This window comes from Bos grunniens, chromosome 1 (assembly GCF_055505025.1).
Source record: "Bos grunniens cultivar Pamir isolate PY7600 chromosome 1, Bosgru_T2T1.0, whole genome shotgun sequence".
NCBI lineage: Eukaryota > Metazoa > Chordata > Mammalia > Artiodactyla > Bovidae > Bos > Bos grunniens.
In genome coordinates this window covers 23366375-23388421 of record NC_141165.1, presented here as the reverse complement: position 1 = coordinate 23388421, position 22047 = coordinate 23366375, and the positions used below count along the sequence as shown (strand labels likewise).

Genomic DNA, 22047 nt, shown 5'->3' with positions numbered 1-22047 from the left:
AAGGGGACAGTCATTTTCTACTCCTTCCCCTCCAGGGATCAGAGACAGAATAAAAAAGCACATGCAGCTTTGCAAACCCCCTCTCATCCCTGACCTCAGCAGAAGCAAATGGCCACATTTGCACCTACCTGCCTCTCTTTGCATTGCTTCTGCCAAGCTCTGGTCTTTCCTCTCCTGGTCACTCCTCACAATGGCTGTTCTAGATCGCTCCTTAAAACACCTCAAGTCCTTAGACAAACGACTTTGTGTTCACTCTGCTAAAAAGCTTGAGGCCATGCTGGACTACCTCCCACACCTGTTTCTGCTTTCATCTTGGCATGTGTCTGTCTGGGTGCCCACTGTCCGAGTTCTTCTCCATCAGCATCTAGGGAGGGCATGCCCCTTCTCCCTGGAGAACATGGCCTCTATCCTCACCCCTCTCACTATTTAGGGGGTCAGTCCCACTCTTCTGCATCATTCTCTTCTGCACCCTCTGCCTGGCCCTCTACAGTCCCTGTCACTTGCACATAGGTATCCTCTGGTGCTCACAGACCTGCTGTGTCTTTCTTCCTTCTGACTCTCCCACCCATCATGAGTGCCTTACCGTGTCCTTGCTTGTGCTCTCTTTGCTGCCGATCTTGTGTAACATATGGTTTAGCCTGAACTTTTGTAGCTTCCGATCTTTTCTGTTCCTCTCTTCCTACCCAATCCAAAGTTCTTTTGTAAAAAAGATCTGACTCCCTAAAGCTATTATCCAGTAGACAAAACTCCTAACTCTCAGTCCAGGGGCCTTTCATAACGAAATCAACTCCAGTCTCTCACATCCCCCTGAGCTGCCACCTTGCTGCCTCTCTGGATACCATAGCCCTGGCCTCCAGACCTTTGCTTAGGTTGCTTTCCCAGTCTGAAATGCCTCTCTCCAGGGGCTCCTCTGCATTCTCTGGTTTCCTTAAGCCTACATCCCTCAAGATCTCCTCTTCCAGGAAAGTGCCCCTCACTGTTCCAGCCCAAGGACTCTCTTCACTGCTGCCCATCATCTTTCTGCCTCATCCACATGCACCAGCTCATCTCTAATCATTTCCATGTGACCACTGTGGAGATGGCAGCTGTTCAGAGTCTAGGTCTGCCCCTGTTTTGCACTGTGAGTCTTAGAATAAAATGAAGATCTTAGGTCACCAGGAAGGAGGCCCCAAGTCCCACATGCAGATCTAGGGCACTGTGATGCATTCTAGGCATAGCAGTTCAAGAGGCAGGGTGATAAATGAGGGGAAAGTTGTTGCCCAGTGTGGTCTGTGAGCCACATCTTTAGTCAAAGGACAGAAGAAATGTTGGGAGTTGAACCGGGACAAAAGAATACAGTACAGTGAGAAGAAATTGCCATCATCTTAAAATATGTAGAAATCTACTCTGTAGAGATGACCTGATATGCGATCATTCATTCATTTGGCCAGATGGTCACCATGACAACACACTACCATGTGGTGCCTGCTACCAAGGGCTGTGGGTATCAAGCCATGGTCCCTGCCTTTGGGTACACAACATCTTGGGGGGGTGGTGCTGAAAACTGCAGTGCTGAGTGAGTGACGGGGCAGAGAGCAGCTCAAGGGGTTATGAGGGTGCAGTAGAGGGCACCCCCAGCCCAGACTGATAAGGTGGTTGGGAGGGACTCAGTGAAAGGGTGGCATGTTGAAAGATGAAAGAAATTAGCCCCATGGATGAGTGAGAAGAGTAAGAACTGAATAGAATATCCTTTGAGAACAGAATAAAACATGCAAAGGTGAGGCTGAAAGGAGATTAGGCACCTGCAAGTGACTGGGAGTCTCTGGAGGATAAGTGGCATGGGGGTGGTGATGAGTGACTTGGAAGCAGTTGTAAAGGACTCCAGGTGAGAGGCCAGAGCAAATAGACAGCTGAAATTTACAAAGGCCCATGCTCACCCTAAGCGAAGTGATATCCACTGGCCTCTGGGCAAGATGGCCTGGGAAGAGATCACCCATACATTATTTGAGCTATTTAAGAAGCAGGTGGATTCCTAACCCCACTCCACCCCCAATCAAGAATTCAGCAAAAAGAAGGCTGTGCACTCTAGAAGGGGTGCCATCTGAAACTTTCATCATTACTATCTTGACACACTGAAAACATAGTCTGAAACTACGAAAACATGATCTTTGCAAATTAGGACAAAATCCCATTGCTCCAAAATCTAGGCAGCTGCCTGACTTCTCTGGTTTTACTGTATTGGATGCAAGTGTGCACTTCTTGAAATATGTGAAACATCTCCTGGGCAGCTCTTTTCCTGAAAAATGTGTGCTGGTGTATTGGCATTTGGATGGCGAGAACCCATAATCACTTCATTGTCCACACATCCTTCAAGAAGTCCAGTGATTAAAATGAGTATCAGTCCTTGTTCTCTCAAAACCATTCGTCAACCTCAGGCAGATAAGAGTGAAGAGCAGAGTTGCTTTTCCTTTTCTTCTTCTTCTTTTTCTGGTTGCTTATGATTTTGTAAGTGTGAGGGGGACAGATGCTGCAGCTGTTGAGGGCAGAGACCATATCTTCTTTCTCCATCCCTAACATGTAGCATGGGGCTCGCCTTGCCTGGGTGCTCAACACCTCAGTGCTATTGAATAAATAAACAGTCCACTTTGGGGACCAGTAATTTGAACCCATGGATGGAGCACAAGATATTGCCAAGGTCTGAGTGAGTGTCTGTCAGAAAATGAAGGGTAGAAATAAATTTGAAGGGTAGAAATACCCAAGGCCTAAAGCAGTCTGTCCTCACCTAGTTAATACGAAGAGCGAGTCGACGTCTAAATGCTTAATCATTAAGACAGCCAAGAGCAGCTGTAGACGTTCTCCCTTGGTTTGCCTATAAGCACTGACGTCAGGAGTGAAAAGTGCTACAAGACAGTAAACAGGAGAGAATGATGAATGGAAGCATATTAAAATGGGGAAGAAGATGAGCATGGGAGAGCTTGCTGGCATCAGCTTGATGGCATCTGAGCTCTCTGTTAATGAGCTATTGGAGGAGAGGAAAGCCTCATTGATTCCACTCACAGTACTGAAGTTGACAGGTGTCCCAAGCACAAACCAAAAGAGTGATGTGGAGTGGGAGACCCAGACTTGGAAAACTACAGCCTATGACCAACTACCTGTTTTTGCAAATAAAGTTTTATTGGATCCCAGCCATGCCCATATTCTATCGTCATCTATCTATTGCCCATGGCTGCTTCCTGCTATAAAGGTACAGTTGAGTAGTTGCAGTAGAGACTATGGCCTGTAAGCCTAAAATATTTACTAGCTGGTCCTCACAGAAAAATGATATTGAGTCCTAGTTTAGAAGAAGTGGCACAGGAAGAAGGAATGATGAGTTCTATTTCTTTGGGTTGAATCCAGGACATCTACTGGGCTGAGTTCTGTTTGTATCTTCTAAAGACCAGGATTCCACACCCCTGTGGAACAGGCAGGCAAATGATTCTGGCTATAAGTATTTGGGTTGAAAATTAAGATACACTGTCTTATTTCCGAGGCCAACAACATTGCATCAACATTGCATCCAGTCTTTCATTGAACTCAGAAATATACTGAAATATAATAAAAATATCTACAGTTCCAATTCTGTGGTTCCCTAGCTGTGGCCCATGAGGTTAAGGGTAGATCATTTGACCTTTCTGTGACTTAGTTCTATCATCCATAAATTGGTTATACTCAACTTTCAAATATCTTTCATTTCTTTTGAGAATCAGAACTAATATATCTGTGAATATCTGGCATATAACTGGCATTCAATATGTGATGAATTATTGTCATTGTGATTATTATTTCAAAATACCCTCACAAGATAATGTCCTTTCTTTAGAAATTAGAAATGGTCAAGGCAATGTAATGAATTTTATATTTGAGCACTTTATAAGCAAGTGAGAATTCTATCATAATATGTTGAATGGTAACCAATGCTTGGACAAAGAATCTTCTCTTTCAGGAAAGCATTCTATCCTCTGGGACAATGATCTGCCTCACTGAGGTAGGGAAGCCCCCTCTGGCATTGAACTGCTATGCATGTGTTCTGTTAATAATTAGCATAAATTATTGAGAAGTAGGGACAGGATCTATAAGGGAGAATAAGCCTCCTTCATAGCATCAGAAGTCGAAGTTAATTGCAGTTTGTTTAGTGGGGAGGCTTGCATGGACAGGGAAAGGCTGTGAAGGAGTTGGGCGTGGGTGGGGGAATGAGGAGCTGGGGGACAGAGGCCTGAGCCTCATGGTTTCAGTTCTGAGGCTTTCACCCCCTCCTTTGGTGACTGCCCTTGGCACAGTGGGAGAGGAAAAGGGCAGGTGGTCTCCCATACATCCCATCCCTTCCCAGCACCAGCATAGACTACAGGGCAAAGAACCCAGGCTAGAGACTCCCTTTCTAGCTGTGTGATCTGAGTAAGTTGGCCTTGTTTTTTTAAACTTCTTTGTGTATTTGTTTCTTTACCCAAAACAATGTTATTAATATTTACCATACTGGGCTGTGAGGGGGAGAGATTGTTTAGAAAGTCTCTGGCACCCAACAGGGGCACACAAATAAGACATTATTATTTATTTGAGATGAGCTACAAGGCTCAAGTTCATGTATGTATGGGAAGGGGACTGGGTGTGACCTTACTGGTGACTCTGACATCACACCATATATGGCCAAGCATGATATTCTATTGAAGAAGGTCAACAAAACTAAGTCTAGGTCAACTTGAATTTGGTCCAGGTCAACTTTGGTGATGAAATGAGGTCATGAAATCGATAGGTTCAGATTAGTCAAAAAATTTTTTGCATTTGTCCAACATTGACTTCATTAAATGATAAAAAAAAAAATATCTAGCAAATAAAGACCCTCAGTTCAAAGCTGAATGAAAATAATGGTGGCTTATGAATCCAGATCATGTGAATTACCCCCAGTTCCCTGAATTATCAGAATCAACTGTGAAACTCAGAATCCTCTAAATGAGTAAATAGCTGCCTAACCCTCACCTTGCTTGCAAATTTGGCTATAACAGCTGAAGGGCACACCTCCTTGCAGGCTAGATCAGTGTTCCATCTGGCCTTCTGCTTTCAGGGAGGTAAACTGGTGACTTTTACAAATGTGAAAACTGACCTAGAGTAAGTGGTTCAGTAATGGGACCACAGCTGTGTGGTTGTCAGTTACGGATGGCTCTGGAAATGAAGACTCCCTTCCCAATGCAGTCATGCTCCATTTCAACACTGCCTCCATGTTGGAGTCTGCAGGTCTTCATCCTAGAACCTCTTCTTATCTCCACTGACCCACTGGACAGTCTCACCAGGGCTCAGGGCTGACAACTTCCAAATGGTCATCTCCAGCCCAGTCCACTCCTCTGAACTCCAAATGTGCATAGCTGCCTGTTGCACATCTCCACTTGGCTATCTCAGAGGCATTTTAGACACGAAGCTGAATGGTCCCTTCCCTCAGCCCAGACATGCTCCAGTCACGAGTGATCCTGTTCTCAGTCATCCTAGTGACTCAGGCCCAAACACTCCCAATTGAAAATCCAACCTGTTGGAAATCCTGTTGGCTTTGGCTTTGTCCCCCATTTTTGTCTTAGATTATTATAATCTAGCAGGTCTATTTTCAGTGGAAAAGCTTGAATGATCCTTTTAAAATGTAAGTCAGATTCTGTTTCCCTTCTGCTCCAAACCTGCTACGGATCCCAATCTCATCTGTGGAAATGCTCAGGTTCTTACAGCCCAACACGAGCACCTGCTCGGATTACCTCTCCCCTAACTATTGTTTTCCTGTTGCTCATATGACTCCAGTCATGCTGGTCTCCTTCCTTCTCCTTGAACCAGCATTCATTATCTGGGGGCAGGGCCTTTATATAGGCTCTCTATCTCCCACATGCCTGCTATACAACACCCTTTCTTCCTTCAGGTCTTTACTTAGAACTTACCTTCTCCAAAAGCTTCACTTTTACCATTCTATTTATTTTTGCAACTACTCCTCCCCCAAACCTGACCATTCTGATCCCATTTACCCTGATCTATTTCCCCCACTTTACAATCCTCTTTTTCTAACATACTGTATGATACCCTTATTCATTATGTTCATTATTCATTTTCTGTCCACTTGCATTAGAAAGTAAGCTTCTTGAGGGCAGGAATCCTTGTTTGATCACTAGTATATCCTAGAATAGTACTTGCCAAATAGCAGGCACTCACAAAAAAAAATACTTGCCAAACAAATATAAATGAATAAATGGTGTTTGCACAAATACTGTGTTGGGTCAGTATATAAGAAATACTGTATTTTCCTGGGATGTTGCAAGTGTTACAGTTCACCATGGTGGGAGGAAAGCCCTGCTTCCCCCACAGATAGGCCAGGGGTAAATACCACAGGGCACCATTTCCCTTTTCTTGGCAGAACATGCCCTGTTGTAGTCCCCAGCAACAGCTACAAGAGAATAGTCAAAGAAGATAATGTACAAACTTCTATTTCTATTAATTTCTAGCTCTTGTTTCTTCATTTCCACTTAGATATTTTAAACCTTCATACATACGTCAGTACATACATGCATACGATTTATAAATAAAAGATCTTATATTGGAGGTACATGATCAAAAACTTTGAAAAACACTAATTTATAAAATCACAAAATCTTGAGAAAGTTCAGGGGACACTGGTGGGTTTGTAGCCCATCAAACACATGTAGCAAGTTGGTGACTAGGAGAATGGAACTGGTCCTGCCCATCCACGACAGCCCAGTGAGTGGTCCAGACAGCAGGGTAGGGTGTTGGAAGGTTCTCTCCTGAGTTGGTGCAGAAAGCGCCTGGGCACTGGAGATCTTTGCTGGGGCAGAGCTGGGGAGTGCTCTCAGGGAGCCTCTGGCCTCTGTCACCAGATTCCTCCCCCTATCAGGACTCCCTCCAGCCTGTATCTCCTCAGCTGGCTACCACCCATACAACAGTGGCTGGCCCTGGATCTTGCAAGCCTGCAGGCAGGGCTGGCTTACCTTCTCATAGTACCGGATCTCATAGTCCAGGATGATGCCGTTGGGTTGCTCCGGCTGTGGCCATGACAATGTGATGCTCCTCATGGTGGCACTGACCTGGTGCATGATGGGAACAGTGGAAGGGGCTGCAGAGAGAGGAAGAGATAAGGCAGATGAAGATACACTTGATGATATGAGAGAGGTTGTCTTTCAGAGATAAATAGGCAGAGAAATGCTATTGGGTTGGAACGCCACCTTTTCTTTCTCATCAGCTCAGCTGGAGCTACAGAACTTCCTGTAGGTTTTGCAGAATGAATGGAGTTTGGGCACCAAAGGAGAGAAAAGGTGACAATTTAGGACAGGAAGACATGTATGAGGGCAGGGACTGGAGTGAACAAGAAGAAGAAAGGTTTGACCAAAACAAGAGATGGCTGGAAAAACCACAGGAGAACAGTATGAACTGACAAAGCCAGAGTCAGGCATGAAGGGCGTGACCAGCAGGACAAATCTATGCTTCAGGTAGTGGGTCACGAAGAGAGATGGACTGCTTTTGAGCAAATGGTGTTGAAGGAACCTCAGTCTTGCAATAATGGGGTGAGCCATCACAGAGAAAAGAATGTGGAGGCAAAGCCTGTCAGTGAAAGAGTCAAGCTGGTCAGTGCTGAATTGCCCTGCAGTGGAAAAGAGCATTCTAGCAAACATTTTCTGAGACTGCATGGAAGACTTTGCTGTGTTTCAAAAGGAAGAGAGGCGGCATCTCTCCAAAAGATATGCATACAGGCCAGCAACAGAGTTCTTTTCGACTTCTGTCAGAGTTTTCCAAATGAGGACATTTGCTATTGAGCGCTCACAAATATAAATGAAGAAATGATACACAAACCAAACATTTGGAAACAGAATAATAATTTCAAAATCTGTGAAGTGCTTCCGAAATCTCTGTTTAAAAAGAATATTATTTATTTCCCAATTCAACATTTTTCACACAGTGTAAGTAAAATGAAAACAGTCTGGAAATAATAAATGGGGGCTGTCTGTCTAGGGAAGAAGCAGGTAATGGATGAGGCTGCAGTCTGCGCTCTGTTCAGGGGCTGTTCCGTTTAGTCCTGGCACTTCTGCAGTGATGAAGGTCGCTTCTTCACACGAGCTCGACTTTACAAGGCTTTCTCTGGGGACCATGGCTGAGTGACATTTACTGTCCCGGATTTAAGTTAACAGATTCCCCTCCAGGACCTGAAATTACAAAGCAGAGCTGCCGGGTCACAGGGCTCCCTCATTCTCTATTTCTCCATGATCCTAGGACTCTTAGCAGACACCTACTGCATGAGGTACCTGGGCGAGGTGGAGATGCAGGGACGATTCAGGGAAGATATTAGGAAGATGCTCATAGTCTGGGGGAGCCATAAAAAGAGCACAGAGTGAGAGGTGCTGTGATGAGCCCTTAGAATCACAGTGTTCATCTGGGACTTTGCCCACTTCCCATTAGAGACCTTGTGATGTCTATGAAAATGCACCCCTCAGAGCTCCTACTCCTGGGAGCATAACTGACTAATGGCCCCAGCTGCAGCATTCTGAGATATATCACTGCATCCATGTGAAGCGGTTTCCCACTTGCTGCTCCCACCCAATGACTGAAAGTGGTGGGGATGCTATGGCAGGTCCATTCTTAACTCTTCCGATGGGTGACTTATGCTCAAACACACCCCATTGGACTTCCTGACACTTCCCTGCAACTCATGTCTGTCTAAAGCTCTTCCCACTCAATTCTTCTTCCTTCCCTCTCTCCTTTAGAGGGATCAGATCTTCACTGTGGTCTGATAGCTCTCCCAGCCTCCTCTGGTCTCCACCCCACTTCCCCGGTAAATCTTTGGTATATCTGGTTTCATCATGGCATCTGTGAATGGAGGACCTGAACTGATGCAGTTCTGAATCCCCTTATCAATTATTCTCTGCCAGCCCTGCTGCATCCCTGGGGGCGGGAGGCTCACTGACTCCAGGAGTTGCTGCTCCATGCCTGCATATCTCTCACCAATGTGCACGTCTTCCTTATCCTTATCTGAAATATGTCTTGGAACTTCCCACTGGTCTCAGTTCTGCCAACTGAAGTAATACAGAATGTTCCCTCTTTCACAGAATGGCTTGTCAAATAGCTAAAGAAACTAGTTAGGTCTCCCCTGAGTTTTTCCTGCTGAAAAGAATGACCAGATCCTATGGAAATTTCTCCCATGATATGCTGCCACCTGAGGTGGCTGTCTTCCAAATGGGGCTTGTTATCTAAATCTCTTTAGGCATAAGGCCCTGAGGTGAATCCAATTCTCTCACTGCTGTTTGAACAGCAAAGATTAGAGTAAAACTAATATCTACCATGATCTGTGTACTATGCATCTATTCATAGGACCAGAAGCCTTTGCTTCAAAAACACATACCTGTGATTGGATTTTGAAACCACAGTCAATATAACCTTTAGGTTTTCCCATGGTATGCTCCTCATCTTTTGTCTATAGAGTTGGCTTTTTGCTTGGACTACAGGGATTTACATGTACCTTCATGGTGTTGAATTTGGCCTATTTGTCAATTAAGTGGAAATAATTTTTGATCCTGACTCAACTATCACATGCATCTTCACTTCCTCCCAACTTAGGATCATGGCCCAGATCCACGTAATTAACTATTTAAACAAGTATTTACTGGGCATCTGTCATATGCCAGTAATCATTCTAGGTTCTAGAGAGTATAGATTAACATTTTCTGTCTTCACAGAGCTTATTTTCTAGTGGCGGGATTCAGACTTAGACATAGTAAATATATAAATTATAAGGTATGTTAAAAATGTCAAGTACAGTGGGAAAAAAATGGATCAGAGGAGAAGGGATACAGAATGCTATAATGTAGGAGGCCAGCTGGGGAGAGGCTGCAATTCTGAATCAGGTGGTCAGCCAGGCCCTGCCTGAGGAGCAGGTGTAGGAGCAAGGGATGAAGGAGGGAAGAGAGGGAGGCAGGTGGATACTTGGGAGGAGAGCCCATGAGATGGAAATGTCAGGGCAAAGCTTCTTATCTGGGAGCAGCCAGGCAACAGTAAAGAGCCGGTGGGACTGGTGCAAAGATGAGGACACAGATGGTAGGGCTGCAGGGACACTAAAAGAGGACCGTAGCTTCCACTGAGAGAGACGGGGACTCATGACAAGGTCTTCGAACAGGAGAGTGACATCATGTGAGTTTCATGTATCACCCTCTGTTGTGTTACAAATGGAGTGCAGAGGCTGTGGGAAAGTTGAAAGAACTATCCTAACACAATTGCAATAGGCCAGCTAGAAGACCATGGTGACTTGGACCAGGCTCAGAGTGGTGGAGGCAGTGAGAATGGGGATGGTCAGATTCTGAATATACTTAGACTATCTCAATGGATGTGGGATGTGGAAGAAATAGAAGAGTCATCATGACTCCAGGGTTTCTGGTTTGAGCAGCTGGGAAGTTTCTGGGTAGGGGCATAAGTGAGATCAGGGAAGATACTGGTACAGGCAGTCTGGAAGGAAAGACCAGGTGCTTTACTTGGGACCTGCTTGCTTTGAGACATCTAGGATGTACCAGACTAGTAGATGGCTGAGATGCACGTAGAAGAGGTCCAGACTGAAGATATAAATTTGAAGTCACCAGTGTATCATATTAAAAGCACCAGAAATAACCAAGAGCAGGAGCAGAATAGGTTATACAGTCTAAGATTCAGGAGATGAGGGAAAGCTGCCAAGGGGCCTGAAAAGAAAGACCAGGGCTCTGGAAGGAGAACCAGAGAGTGTGATCGCCTAGAGACCAAGCAGCAGTGTTCCCAGGAGGACAGGATGTGTGAGGTGCTGCTGCTGAGTCACTAAAGTAAAACTAGGCACCAGGTATGGATTGGTACAGGCTGGATTGTTAATGGTGGGGGGCGGGGTGGGAGTGGGGTTGACTTTGCTTCTCCGACACCTGTGTTCACTGTGTGCGGAACATCCAAGAGAGGATGAAGCTGCTTCAGGGAGAGTGAGACTGTGTTCTGGAGTTTGTAGAGTTGGTCTGGGATCCTGCTGTGTCCACCAGGATGGGTGGGAATGGCCTCTTTGAATCCTCTCCCCAGCATCCCAACCCCTGTCCCCACCTATCACACTGAAGGGGCTGCCCTTTCAGTCCTCTGTGGAAACAGGCTCCTTTGACATGATGTTACTCATGTCAGGGCCACATAGATTTTCAGGATCCTTCTGCCTAAAAAGCTGAAGCATTATGTATTAAAAATTGGAAAGATTAATCCCAACGACCTGAGGATTTTGATGGGCTTGTTTCTTTCCTTTGCCTCTAATCCCTGGAAAGCCATCATTCAAAACTCAGCATATTTGCCACCCATGGCGCCAGGCCCTTGCTCTAACCACGCAGGACAGAAGGACAAGTAAAGTCACAGTCCTGCTTAGAGGTCCCGGTTGGGGTCAAATAGCAGAGACTTCATAGGGTGGGTTGATCCAGACTCAAAGGAGTCAAATCCACGGACAGGAATGCCCCTGTTACACAGGTGGCAAGGACCTCCTGGTAGCCCCTCAGCAGCACAAAGACCCAGGAGAAACTGCCAGCGGGTGACGGCCACCGCGGCCAGCATTTCTCAGATTTATGGTGATGACGCTGTGGTCACAGACCCCAAGGCAGGCTGTTTATCCTCATATAGGTCATTCTAAATGTCTTACCTTTTAATTGAGATGGGATTTTGCACAGGGGAGAAAGTGGGAAAGTATTACTGCACCTCCCTGAAGATCAGGGGCAGCGTACATTTGGTACCCTGCCATCAGTCATCACCTATGGTGACAACTTCTTTTTCCTTCAAGTGCAAATGCCACCTCTAAATCTAATGTTTTATATGCAAGAAAATCTTCAGACCAAACAAAACTAAAAAGTGCTCAGGTATTCATTCAAATACCAACTGCTTTTAGTAAAAGCAGAGGTAAGATAGGAGGGAAAATTAATTCAAAGCAGCAGCCCCTGGAACCCCAAATACAATGGTTTGAACAGTACACCCTTGCCAGCTGTCTTTTCTCATAAACCTGCATCCTCAGATGAAGGGATAGTTTCACTGAATCCTTGAAAGAATTTCTTCTTCACAAGCACACAGATCACTTTTGACTAAACTAAACATTCTACAGACAGAAAGAAATGAAAATTATTAAAATTTAGCAAGTAAGCAAATATAGACCTTTCTTTAGAAAAAGAAAGGGCAAAGAATCAATTTAGGGGCTATTTGTAAAGAAGGTACTGATCAAGAAAGATGTGTTTGCAGACACAGAAACCAGATTGGTGGTTGGCAAGGGGGAAGGGTGCTGAGCAGGGATAGACCGGGAGTTTGGGATTAGTAGCTGTGAATGATTATATATAGGCTGGATAAACAACAAGGTCCTACTGTATAACACAAGGAATTATATTCAATATTTTGTGATAAATCATTATAAAAAAGGATATGTATATATATATGCATGAAAGTGAAAGTTGCTCAGTCGTGTCCAACTCTTTGCAACCCCATGGACTATACAGTCTATGTAATTCTCTAGGCCAGAATACTGGAGTGGATAGGCTTTCTCTTTTCCAGGGCATCTTCCAAACCCATGAATCAAACCCAGGTCTTCCGCATTGCAGGCAGGTTCTTTACTAGTTGAGCCACAAGGGAAGCCCAAGAATACTAGAGTGGGTAGCCTATCCCTTCTCCAGTGGATCTTCCTGACCCAGGAATTGAACCGGGGTCTCCTGCATTGCAGGCAGATTCTTTACCAACTGAGCTATCAGGGAAGCCATACTGAGTCATTTTGCTGTACAGCAGAAATTCACACAACACTGTAGATCAACTATACTTCAATACAATTAAAATTACAAAAAAGAAAGATATGTTTGGCCTAAAGAGACAGTGATCAAAAAATCCAAACATACTCCAAATTGCCCTGAACTTCTTCTCAGTAAAGTAAAGAGGCCAACCCAACAGGAAGCCAGGATCCAAAGAGGAGAGTGGGGAAGCAATGACAAGTGTTCCATCAGGCACTGAGGAAAATCTGTGTGAGGGTCCAAACAGAATCAGAACCTGGAGTGTCTGAATGCCTGTCTAGAGCCAATAATAAAAGGCCCTTTAACTGTGTCAGAAGCAGAAAGAGACTTGAACATCATTGGTCCAGGGGCTCAGGGATGGAGAAAATGCAAAGGCAGGTGGGCTGAGCCCTTTGTCTCTGTTGTTGTGAAGGAAGACCTTGGGGAGCCCTTCCTCCCAAACTGCTTTTGAAGCAGACAGATCTAAGCTGGTATATCACATTCAGCAGCGAGAGTGCACAGAATGTTCCTGCCTGAACTGACAAATGAGATGTGGATAAATTGCAGGGATGGGATGGTCCCAGTTGGAAGTTATGAAAGAACTTGCAGGTGACCTGGGGCAAGTGTCAGCCCAAACTCGTCATAGGTCACTGCCAGAGGCATCGTGGATGGGCCCAGGCGGACCACCTACCAGCCCTCCATTTGTAAAGAAGGGCTCCAACGGAGATTGGAGGGCCTGCACCCCTCTGAGACTCTGGCTGGGTCTTGGGAGGGTGGCGTGATTCTGTCTGGAATTTAATAACCCCAAATCTGGACCATGGAGTCTTACTGTGGAGCCTGATTTCCTATCTTGGGTTCTCCTGGACCAAACATTTTATGTTTAAAATATTCTTTGCTTGACCTTTTAATCAAGTTAGAGACTCCAGTCATGTTCAAAGTTTTCTCAGAGAAAATAAGGCAAGTTTTCTCCCAATGATTAAGCATCTCAGATTCCAAATGTGAGAATAGATTGATAATTTTTTTCCCCTAGGACAATTACTAAGTTCTAAAGCATTATCTTTCCTTATTAAAAATTACTTCCTAATGTCTTCATTGACTTTTATGTCCAAAGAATTCTTTCAACAGTTATCACCATAATCCATTTGGGGATATAATAAATGATGTTAAAATATTTTATTTAAGATAACCAAAGTATTTATCAGTAGTTTTGAAGAAAAATAATAGCAAAACACACATGCATTTAAAATTAAGCTGATCTATTATATCAACCCTGAATGTTCATTGGAAGGACTGATGCTGAAACTGAAGCTCTATTACTTTGGCCACCAGATGCAAAGAGCCACCTCATTGGAAAGGACCCTGTTGCTGGGAAAGATAGAGGGCAGGAGGAGAAGGGTGACAGAGGATGAGATGGTTGGATGGCATCATCAACTCAATGGGCATGGGTTTGAGCAAACTCTAGGACAGTGAAGGACAGGGAAGGCTGGCATGCTGCTGTCCATGGGGTCGCAGAGTCAGACATGACTTAGCAACTGAACAACAATAATAATTGGAGTGAGATATTTGAAGAGGTTATGAAAATATGGAACTTGAATTTTCAGAGTTCAGCAAATCTCATCTAAAGGGGAAAACAGTGTTTCTCCTGCAGGTAGAAAATGCCAGGGGAAGCCTTGCTGTGAGGCCCAAGAGGGTCACTGCTGAGTCCCCTCTGCTTGGCCTCAGGTAACAAGCTTAGCAAATGTCCTGGAAGATACATGGCCTTCAGTTAGGGGTTATCCTATCTGAACTCCTCAAAGAGGCCCATGGATAGGAGAGTCCATTGCCTCTGTCACAATAACTCATGCTGGACTGGCTGGTGAGCTTTCCTCAGTCCTTCCATGAAGAAATGTTTGCAAGGTGGGTGGCGATCCTCAGAGTGACCCCTCAGAGTGATACAGCTGCCCCAGCCTGAACAGTGTCCATCTGAGGTTTATCACCACTTCTACCATCCTGGGCATTGCTGTTTCTAGGACAAATATCCATCATTTGATGAACATTTGGGTTGTTTCCACATTTTGACTATTGTGAATAATGTTGCTAAGAACAGTCATTGTAAATTTCTGTGTGGACCTATATTTGCATTTCTCTTGAATACACACCAAGGAGTGGAACTGCTGGATCACATGGTAATGCTAACCCCTTACTCTTTCTAGAGTAGCATTTCCCAGCTAAATCATCCCTAGACTAATCACCTGCAATATACACCATAGACCCCAGCTGTGAGGAAGACAAGGAGGGTGGTGAGGAATGGTAAGGAGCCAAAGTCCCAGCCCAGAGCAGTAGGAGTTAGCAAAAATGCAGACGGGCCATGCTTGGGGCCCTAGAGATGCTACAGAGAGAGGGGGGCTCCTATTCTGGCTTTGCCATCTGCTTACTGTGTGGTGATGGGTTAAGGTTACTTAACTTCTTTGGACTTTAAATTCTTCAACTATAAAATAGGAATATTAACCCTGATGTTATGAGGTTTTCAAATGTTCTGAGGATGTGCCCTGTGTGGTCCATTGCTTCTTCCAACTTGATCCAGTCTGCCAACACAGGGGACTTGGCAACCAGCCCAAAGTCTCCTTCTGGGTCCACCACTGTTCACAGATGCAAATCAATCCCTGGGCATAGGTCCTCAAGGTAAATGTGAAAAGCACAACTCCGTGACAGGCCTTGGGTATTTGTATGATAAATATCTTTGAGGGGATAAATAAACATGTCAACCCAGTCAGAGTGGAGCGATGAATAAGAATGGGCTTAGAGAACAGGAAGGCTAACAGCAGGGTTCCCCAGAGGTTGGTGTGACAAATGCTCCAGAAGAAAGATGGTTTCCTGTAACATCTCGGGATGACCTGCAGTTTTGCTGGGAAGTAATCTAGGAAATAAATGATGGGGTGCCTTGTCCTTGAGGACAAGGAGAGCTTGTGACTGTGGGGAGGGGATGAGGCAGGACCCAACCATCCGGTGGTGTGAGTCAGGCCCAGGAGTCATGGACGGTCCCTTGGCTCTGTGCCCACATTTCTTCTGGTCTGGTCGCCCACTTTGACTGACACGTTAACATCCTGTCCCTGATCCTTGTCTCCCTCTGGGCCTCTTCATATTATAGTACAGGCAGATTAACCATACCAAAGCTCATTTTACCTACTTCCTCTGATGCTCCAAAACATTCATCAGATCCCCATTGGAAAGAGATCTCTAACATTTCACAATGTGGCAGCCTCTGGCCAGTCCAGGCTGCATCCCACTCTTCCATCCAAGGAACCCGCCGCTCTCATCTCACTGCTCTACTCACTGATCCCAGCAGCACTCAGCTTTGGGGATCTCTGCTTGCAGAACCACCCCCTCTGCCCACCTCTCTTCATAACCCCACCAAGGCCCAGATCATGCCACTCACTGCCTTGGCTTAGCTGTGTCAGACCACGCCCACCAGAGTGTCTCTTCCTTCCTCCCAACTCAAAGTCCTTATTTTTAATAATGCTCATTGGGCTGTAATTACCACCTTGGGACACAGTGCACTGGGACCTAACTTTCCAGGTGATCAGCTCTGCTTTCCATCACTGGAGTAAATTCTTTAGGGCAGAGGTCTTGTTTTTACCCTCCTCCCACTGTGTTAGCACGGAACAGATGCTCAGTAAAAGTCTGCCTTTATGGAATGATCAGGGGCTCTTCTCCAAAGGCATTACAAGTAAAAGGGGTCAAAATCACAAGTTTAAAGGCCAAACTGGGACAATAACCTTTAAAGGAGAAAGATGTGGGGTGGGGAGGCAGAATTGTGATTCTGCAGCCTGTACCTGGGAAGGAATATGGAGTGGGGCTGAGTATAGAGGTCCCAGGGGAGTGGGGACAGGAGTGCTTCTAGACCACAGAGGCAGAAACTGGGGAGGCTGGGGCCATTCCCATCTCACTGGAATGTTTCAGCTGAAATGTTACCCTAACATGCATGGTTTTCTAACTTCTTTTCTTTTTAAACCGTGGAATTCTTTCTCCCAAGAAAAGATTCCCTGAAGCATAAAGTGTGAAACAGAACCACGCAGTGCTGCTCTGGGCGATTCAAAAACAGGGGTCCCAGAACCTTGAGGCCAGTCCATTTTCTATGTCCTTAGCTCAGACTCTAAAGTGTTTGTGGAGGGAACCAAAACTGCTGGCAGCCTCCATCAGTCCCCTTGAGACCTCAGATTAACTTTTGTGAGTTCCTCAAAGGCATTAGCGATGAGGTTGGACCTGAGGAGTTGGGGGTGGTGGGTTATCTTTTTCTTTACATGAAACACACCCTTAGAAAAAAACCCAAATCTATAAATGTCAGCTAAAGATATAAGACCCAATAGTACTGATGACAAAGAAGAATAATTTTCATGCAGAAGAATTGTGCAAGTGATGAACTGTGTGTAGAGGAATCGTGTTTCTTCTGACATCCCTATTCTAGGAGAGAATTTTGTTGAGAAGGTAATGCTTAGATAACAGGTTCCTCTTCTGTTGATGAAAACTCATTTCATTGCACAAATATGCTTGAATTTTACATTAGGAAGCCTGACTCATTAAATATTTTTGGTGCAGTAACATTTCTGGTCAAACTAGATTAAACAAATAAGCAATTAGTTTGGAGACTGGGTATGAATACAAAAGCAGAATTCATTATTTTTCTAATTGTTTTTCCCTAATGTGGACATTGGCGTCTTTGCTTTCACTCTGGGCTCTGCCTTGAGATGACCCAGACAATCCGTTCCAATCTCCCTCTGTACCTTGAGTCCCCTGGGGATAGAGGACTGCTCTGCGTGGGTGGCATCACTTCTATGCTGTTGTAGAGTATTACCTGAGTCTCATCAAGGGCTCAACCAAGTGTGAGTGGGGGAGAAAGTGATGGCTTGCAGCCTGGGTGTCTGAGTCAGCCCCACACCCACAGGGAGGCACCTCCTTCACCGGTCCCTCCACTGAGGGTTTGGTTCTAAGCCAAGGGAGCATGTGACAGAGGGGTCTGGGGCCTGGGGCCTGCTCTAGGGGTGTGGGTTTACAGCAGAGGCCTTCGTTTCTGATAATTACTTCTGAGGTAATTATCTGAAATTACCAGATAATTCTCTAGTTCTCTCCTGGAATCATCTACCTGCTAGTTCTCAAATGTCTTCCCAGATCAGCATCACCTGAGCACTGGGAAGGAACGTGGCATCTTGAGCCCCACCCCAGACCTACCGAATCAGAAACCCTGCAGGTGGAGCCCAACAACCTGTGTTTTAACAAGCCCTCCAGGGGATTCTGGTGCAAGCTCAACTTTGAAAACTGTTTGTCTAGAAATCAGAATGTTACATCTTAAAAGGACATCTGGGGTTATTCAGTTTTCTGTCAGTTCTTACAATTTATGGATTATAGCACAGAGGGAGAGAGAGAAAGCTGACTTCCTTGTCCCTAGCAAGCTAGAGCAGAGTCTGAAACAGCATGGTTCCTGCCCCTGAGATGGCCTCTCTCTCCCCTCCCCATATACTCAAGCTCCTAGCATCTTCAGAACCCCTGGAGGATGCACAGCATGGGGAGGGTCACATAATCCATGGTTGCAGAGATCAGGGGTTCCACAGAGGTGAACGTGCGCAGCTCCCTATGCTAGGAGGGTAAGACATCCCAGTGAGTGTGTCCTGGGGCCTCTCTGCCTGCTGGGTCACCCCTCCTGGCAATTTCTCTCTCCTGGGGCAACCAGAAGGTGTGCCGGTAAAAGGAAGTGACCCTGAATGCTGTGCCCCATGGCAGCAGGAGGCTGTGAAGGGAAGTGTGAGTGATGGGGGTCCTTGTCAGGTGATGTCCATCCTAGGCAGGGGCCCCAGGGTGGCCTGTAGGGCGGCTGGGGTAGGCCGCTCAGCTCCACCTCCCACAGGCCTGTCAGCCTTTGTCCTGTGGGACCAGAGTGATGGTAGCCCTGGTTTGCTGAATGCTTGATCACAGGAGGCACCAAAGGGGCCACAGGGGAGAGCAGATGACACCCCATGTATCCCCTTACTCCCTGATTCTCACCCACACACCTGCAGCAGGGCACCTACTGACCACCCAAAGCCTGTCATCACCACACTGACATCAGAGAGGGGAGCCATGCCTGCAGCCGCTGTGACTCTCCTCCCTGGGCTTGGAGGTCAAAGTCTTCTGGCCTCAGGGCCAAGAGGTTCCCTGCAGGCAGGATTCCATGGGCACTGCCCAGCAGTGAGCTCTCCCTATACTCCATCCCCACCATGTTCGGGGCCTCCATCCCCTTGACCTTGACTTCCTCCTTTACCACCCTGCACACCTCTGCCCCGGGCCCTCCAAAATGACTGTTCAAGAACAAGAAAACTCCCCATGGCCTCCACCAGGCTCTTTCCAGAACATTCCCTCCATGTCTTCCTTAGGGAACAGTAGCTCCCCTGCAGACCCCTCCATCCTGTGGCTTTCCCCAGCATGGTGGTTATGACTTCATGCCCAGCACACCTCAGTGTCAGGAGGTGGGCCGTGTCCTCCTTGTTCCCCATCCACCTGCACCCTCTGCACAAATGCCCTTGGGCTGAACCGCTGCTCCTCGAGTGCTGCTCCCACATCACACCCTGATTCACTGAAGCCTTGGGCTTCCCTCTCCGTCATCTTCTCAGTCTGTGCCTTGCCCTCCTGTAGGTAACTCCAGGGTCCACTGAATAGCACACAGTCACTCCCCAACCCCCACAACTCATCCAAATCTGCCCCTTCTTGACATTCACTTGGACCTGGCCCAGCCTGAAGTTGCTCCAATTTCAAAGCCACACATCAAGTATACTTTTAGAATGCAAGCATCCTGCCCACCTGGGGCAACCTCTGATAACTCCACCCCGCACCCCCAGCCCCACCCCACCCCCGCACAGCCTTAACTGGTTCTGCATAGCCCTATCCTGCTTCATCCAGCTTGGGTTCCATTTTGCAATAGCGTAATTGACAATACTCCCCTAAGCAGCAGGCGTGAGTTGCCTTCATCTTTCCATAGCATACAACCAGTAAAACTCAGCCTGAGAGAGACCCACCATCCTCTTCCTATAGGGCCTGCTCAGAGCAGCCAGGTACTGCTGAGAAAGCCACACAACAGGGCAAATGGGCAGCTTTGTAAATGGAAGATCACAAACTTCAAATGGGCCTTCAAAATACTTTCTAGAAATGCTGAATTTCTCTGGTCAATTCCATCTCCCCTTCTCTGTAGTGTACTGCCTAACATTTTCATTCTCTTCAACCCCAAAGCCTCCTCTCTCATTCTCAGCAACCAAGCTTATCTCCCACCTACAGAGAAAATAGAAGACTGAATGTCCAACTGCATAAATAATACCTCTGCTTGGGCACTCAGAGTCTCAGCAAGTGACACACGCACAGAACCCAGCCCACCATCCCTGCGCGCTTCTGGGAGCCCCCTTGCATCTCCCACATATTTGCAAATCAGCCCTCATTCTCCTGCTTTGGTTTCTTTGTTTTACATGCAGGCTGCCTGAGGAGCCCATAGAAAACCTGCTCACTGAGCCAGACTTCCAGGGCCCTCCCTGGGGAGCCGTGGGCTTATAAGAACTCAGTTCCCCTGTGTTCCCCCAGGTGGCACCCATTCAGCCTCCCACAGCCTGTCTCCCTGCTGAGCTGCAGCGCCTCCTCGGAGCCTTGGGGCTACCTATTTGAGCCTTGAACCTCAGTGACCCTTCAAGGCCTCCTTCTTTGCCCTCCTTATCTTCTTCCCCTTTTAGGGCATCCGATGAGCCATCAGACACCAGAAGTCCCTGTCTCCACCCAGCACCCCCAATACCCAGCTCCTCCCAAGCTTCCCTTTCCACACGCAAACCCATTCCTGCAAACAAATGGCAGCACACTGGGTCAGGAGACGCCACCAAACTGTGAACATTATGTCAGGCCCAGGAGGACTTCCTGGGACACAGGACACTGCTTAGAGGTACAGGGATTACTGGAGCCGTGACACCTGGTCTTTTCCCTTACAAGCCCTGGTCCATCAGGAGAAATACAGTCCATGTGCACAAACAACTCGTGCACATCTAAGAACACATGCATTGTCCTTATAACTAGAACAGCTCAGATGACAACGCATGCATGGGCTCACAGGGTCATGAATGGGTGCTTGTTCCCCTGAGCTTTTCTGGATACAGAAAGCATTTGTTCTGTCCAAAAAAAAGACAGAAAGGAAGAAACATAAGCACATATTTAAATCTCCAGGGCTCAATGCTACAGCTGATGTTGCCCTGCAGCTCAGCTCTCCGAGGAAACAGCCCCAGGCCTGGGATGCTGGCAAAAAGTGCCCCTTGCACAAGAAAAAATCTGGGGTCCAGCAATGCCTTTATTTACCCAGAATACTTAATGTGTCTTTTTTCCCCATCTTTCATATCCGCTCAGAGAAGATGTTAATTTTCTGAAATTAAACACTTAGCTTGATTACTGTTTTGTTAATTGCTGCATTCAAAAACCCCTGGTGCTTCTGCCTGTTTAACATGGATAGTGCTGTGAAAATGATAGGCGCGGAGCTGGCGTGCAGGTGGACAGACAGCAGCCCTGGAACGCCACCCTGACATCCCCGCTGGTGCCTGCTGGAGCAGCTGGGGCCCTGACTGTCGGGGAGGGGGCAGTCCAACCGCCCAGCGTGGCTGAGTGTTTCCCACACAGGGCTGTGTTTTGGAAGAACATTGCACCCAGGAAGTCCAGGTCTCAGCAACATCTGGGAGAATGTGGGGTCTCAACTCTAAACACGGTGCCTGCCCAGAGATGCCGGAGGAAGGAAAGACCACAGAGAGCACGCAAGCTACACCATTTGTTGACATCCATTCATACATTCATTTCATAATTTATTAATTCATTCAATGAACATTTCTCAAATGCTATTATTTCAGGCACCTAGCTAGACACAGGGGGAATCATAGCCACACAGATGGATATAAGACCCAACTCTCCTGGAGATGACAGTCTGTTCATGGAACTGACATTTGCCAGAGGAGCAAGGAGCAGGCTCATTTGCCTGGGCCACCCCCTTTGCCTGGGCTACAAAGCAGACAGAAATTATCTCCTGATCCAGCTGGAGGCTCCCTCTGTAAAGAGGGTGAAAACAATTTCATTTGGACTTTGAATAGGGGAGGAACTTACTACAGTTCTACTGCCAGCAATCTCCTTTTCACCTAACAAACTCTGTACCTAGAGAGCTTGGCCCAGGAGCTAGTAAAATGAGCAAACAGGTCCCCAGGGCCCAGTCATCCTCAGAGCAACGCAGCTGTTCTCAAGCTGTTAGCAGCATCCCTAGGCATTGCTCAGG

The 22047-nt window shown here is 46.5% G+C and overlaps 1 protein-coding gene across 1 annotated transcript in view; it reads right to left on the bottom strand.

Annotated features, from left to right (window-relative positions):
- Positions 1-22047, bottom strand: part of EPHB1 (EPH receptor B1) — a 471534-nt gene that overhangs the window by 100120 nt on the left and 349367 nt on the right. The window contains exon 6 of the mRNA XM_086316585.1: positions 6984-7108. Coding sequence (XP_086172711.1) covers positions 6984-7108 — 125 coding nt within the window. The remainder of the gene's footprint in view (positions 1-6983; positions 7109-22047) is intronic.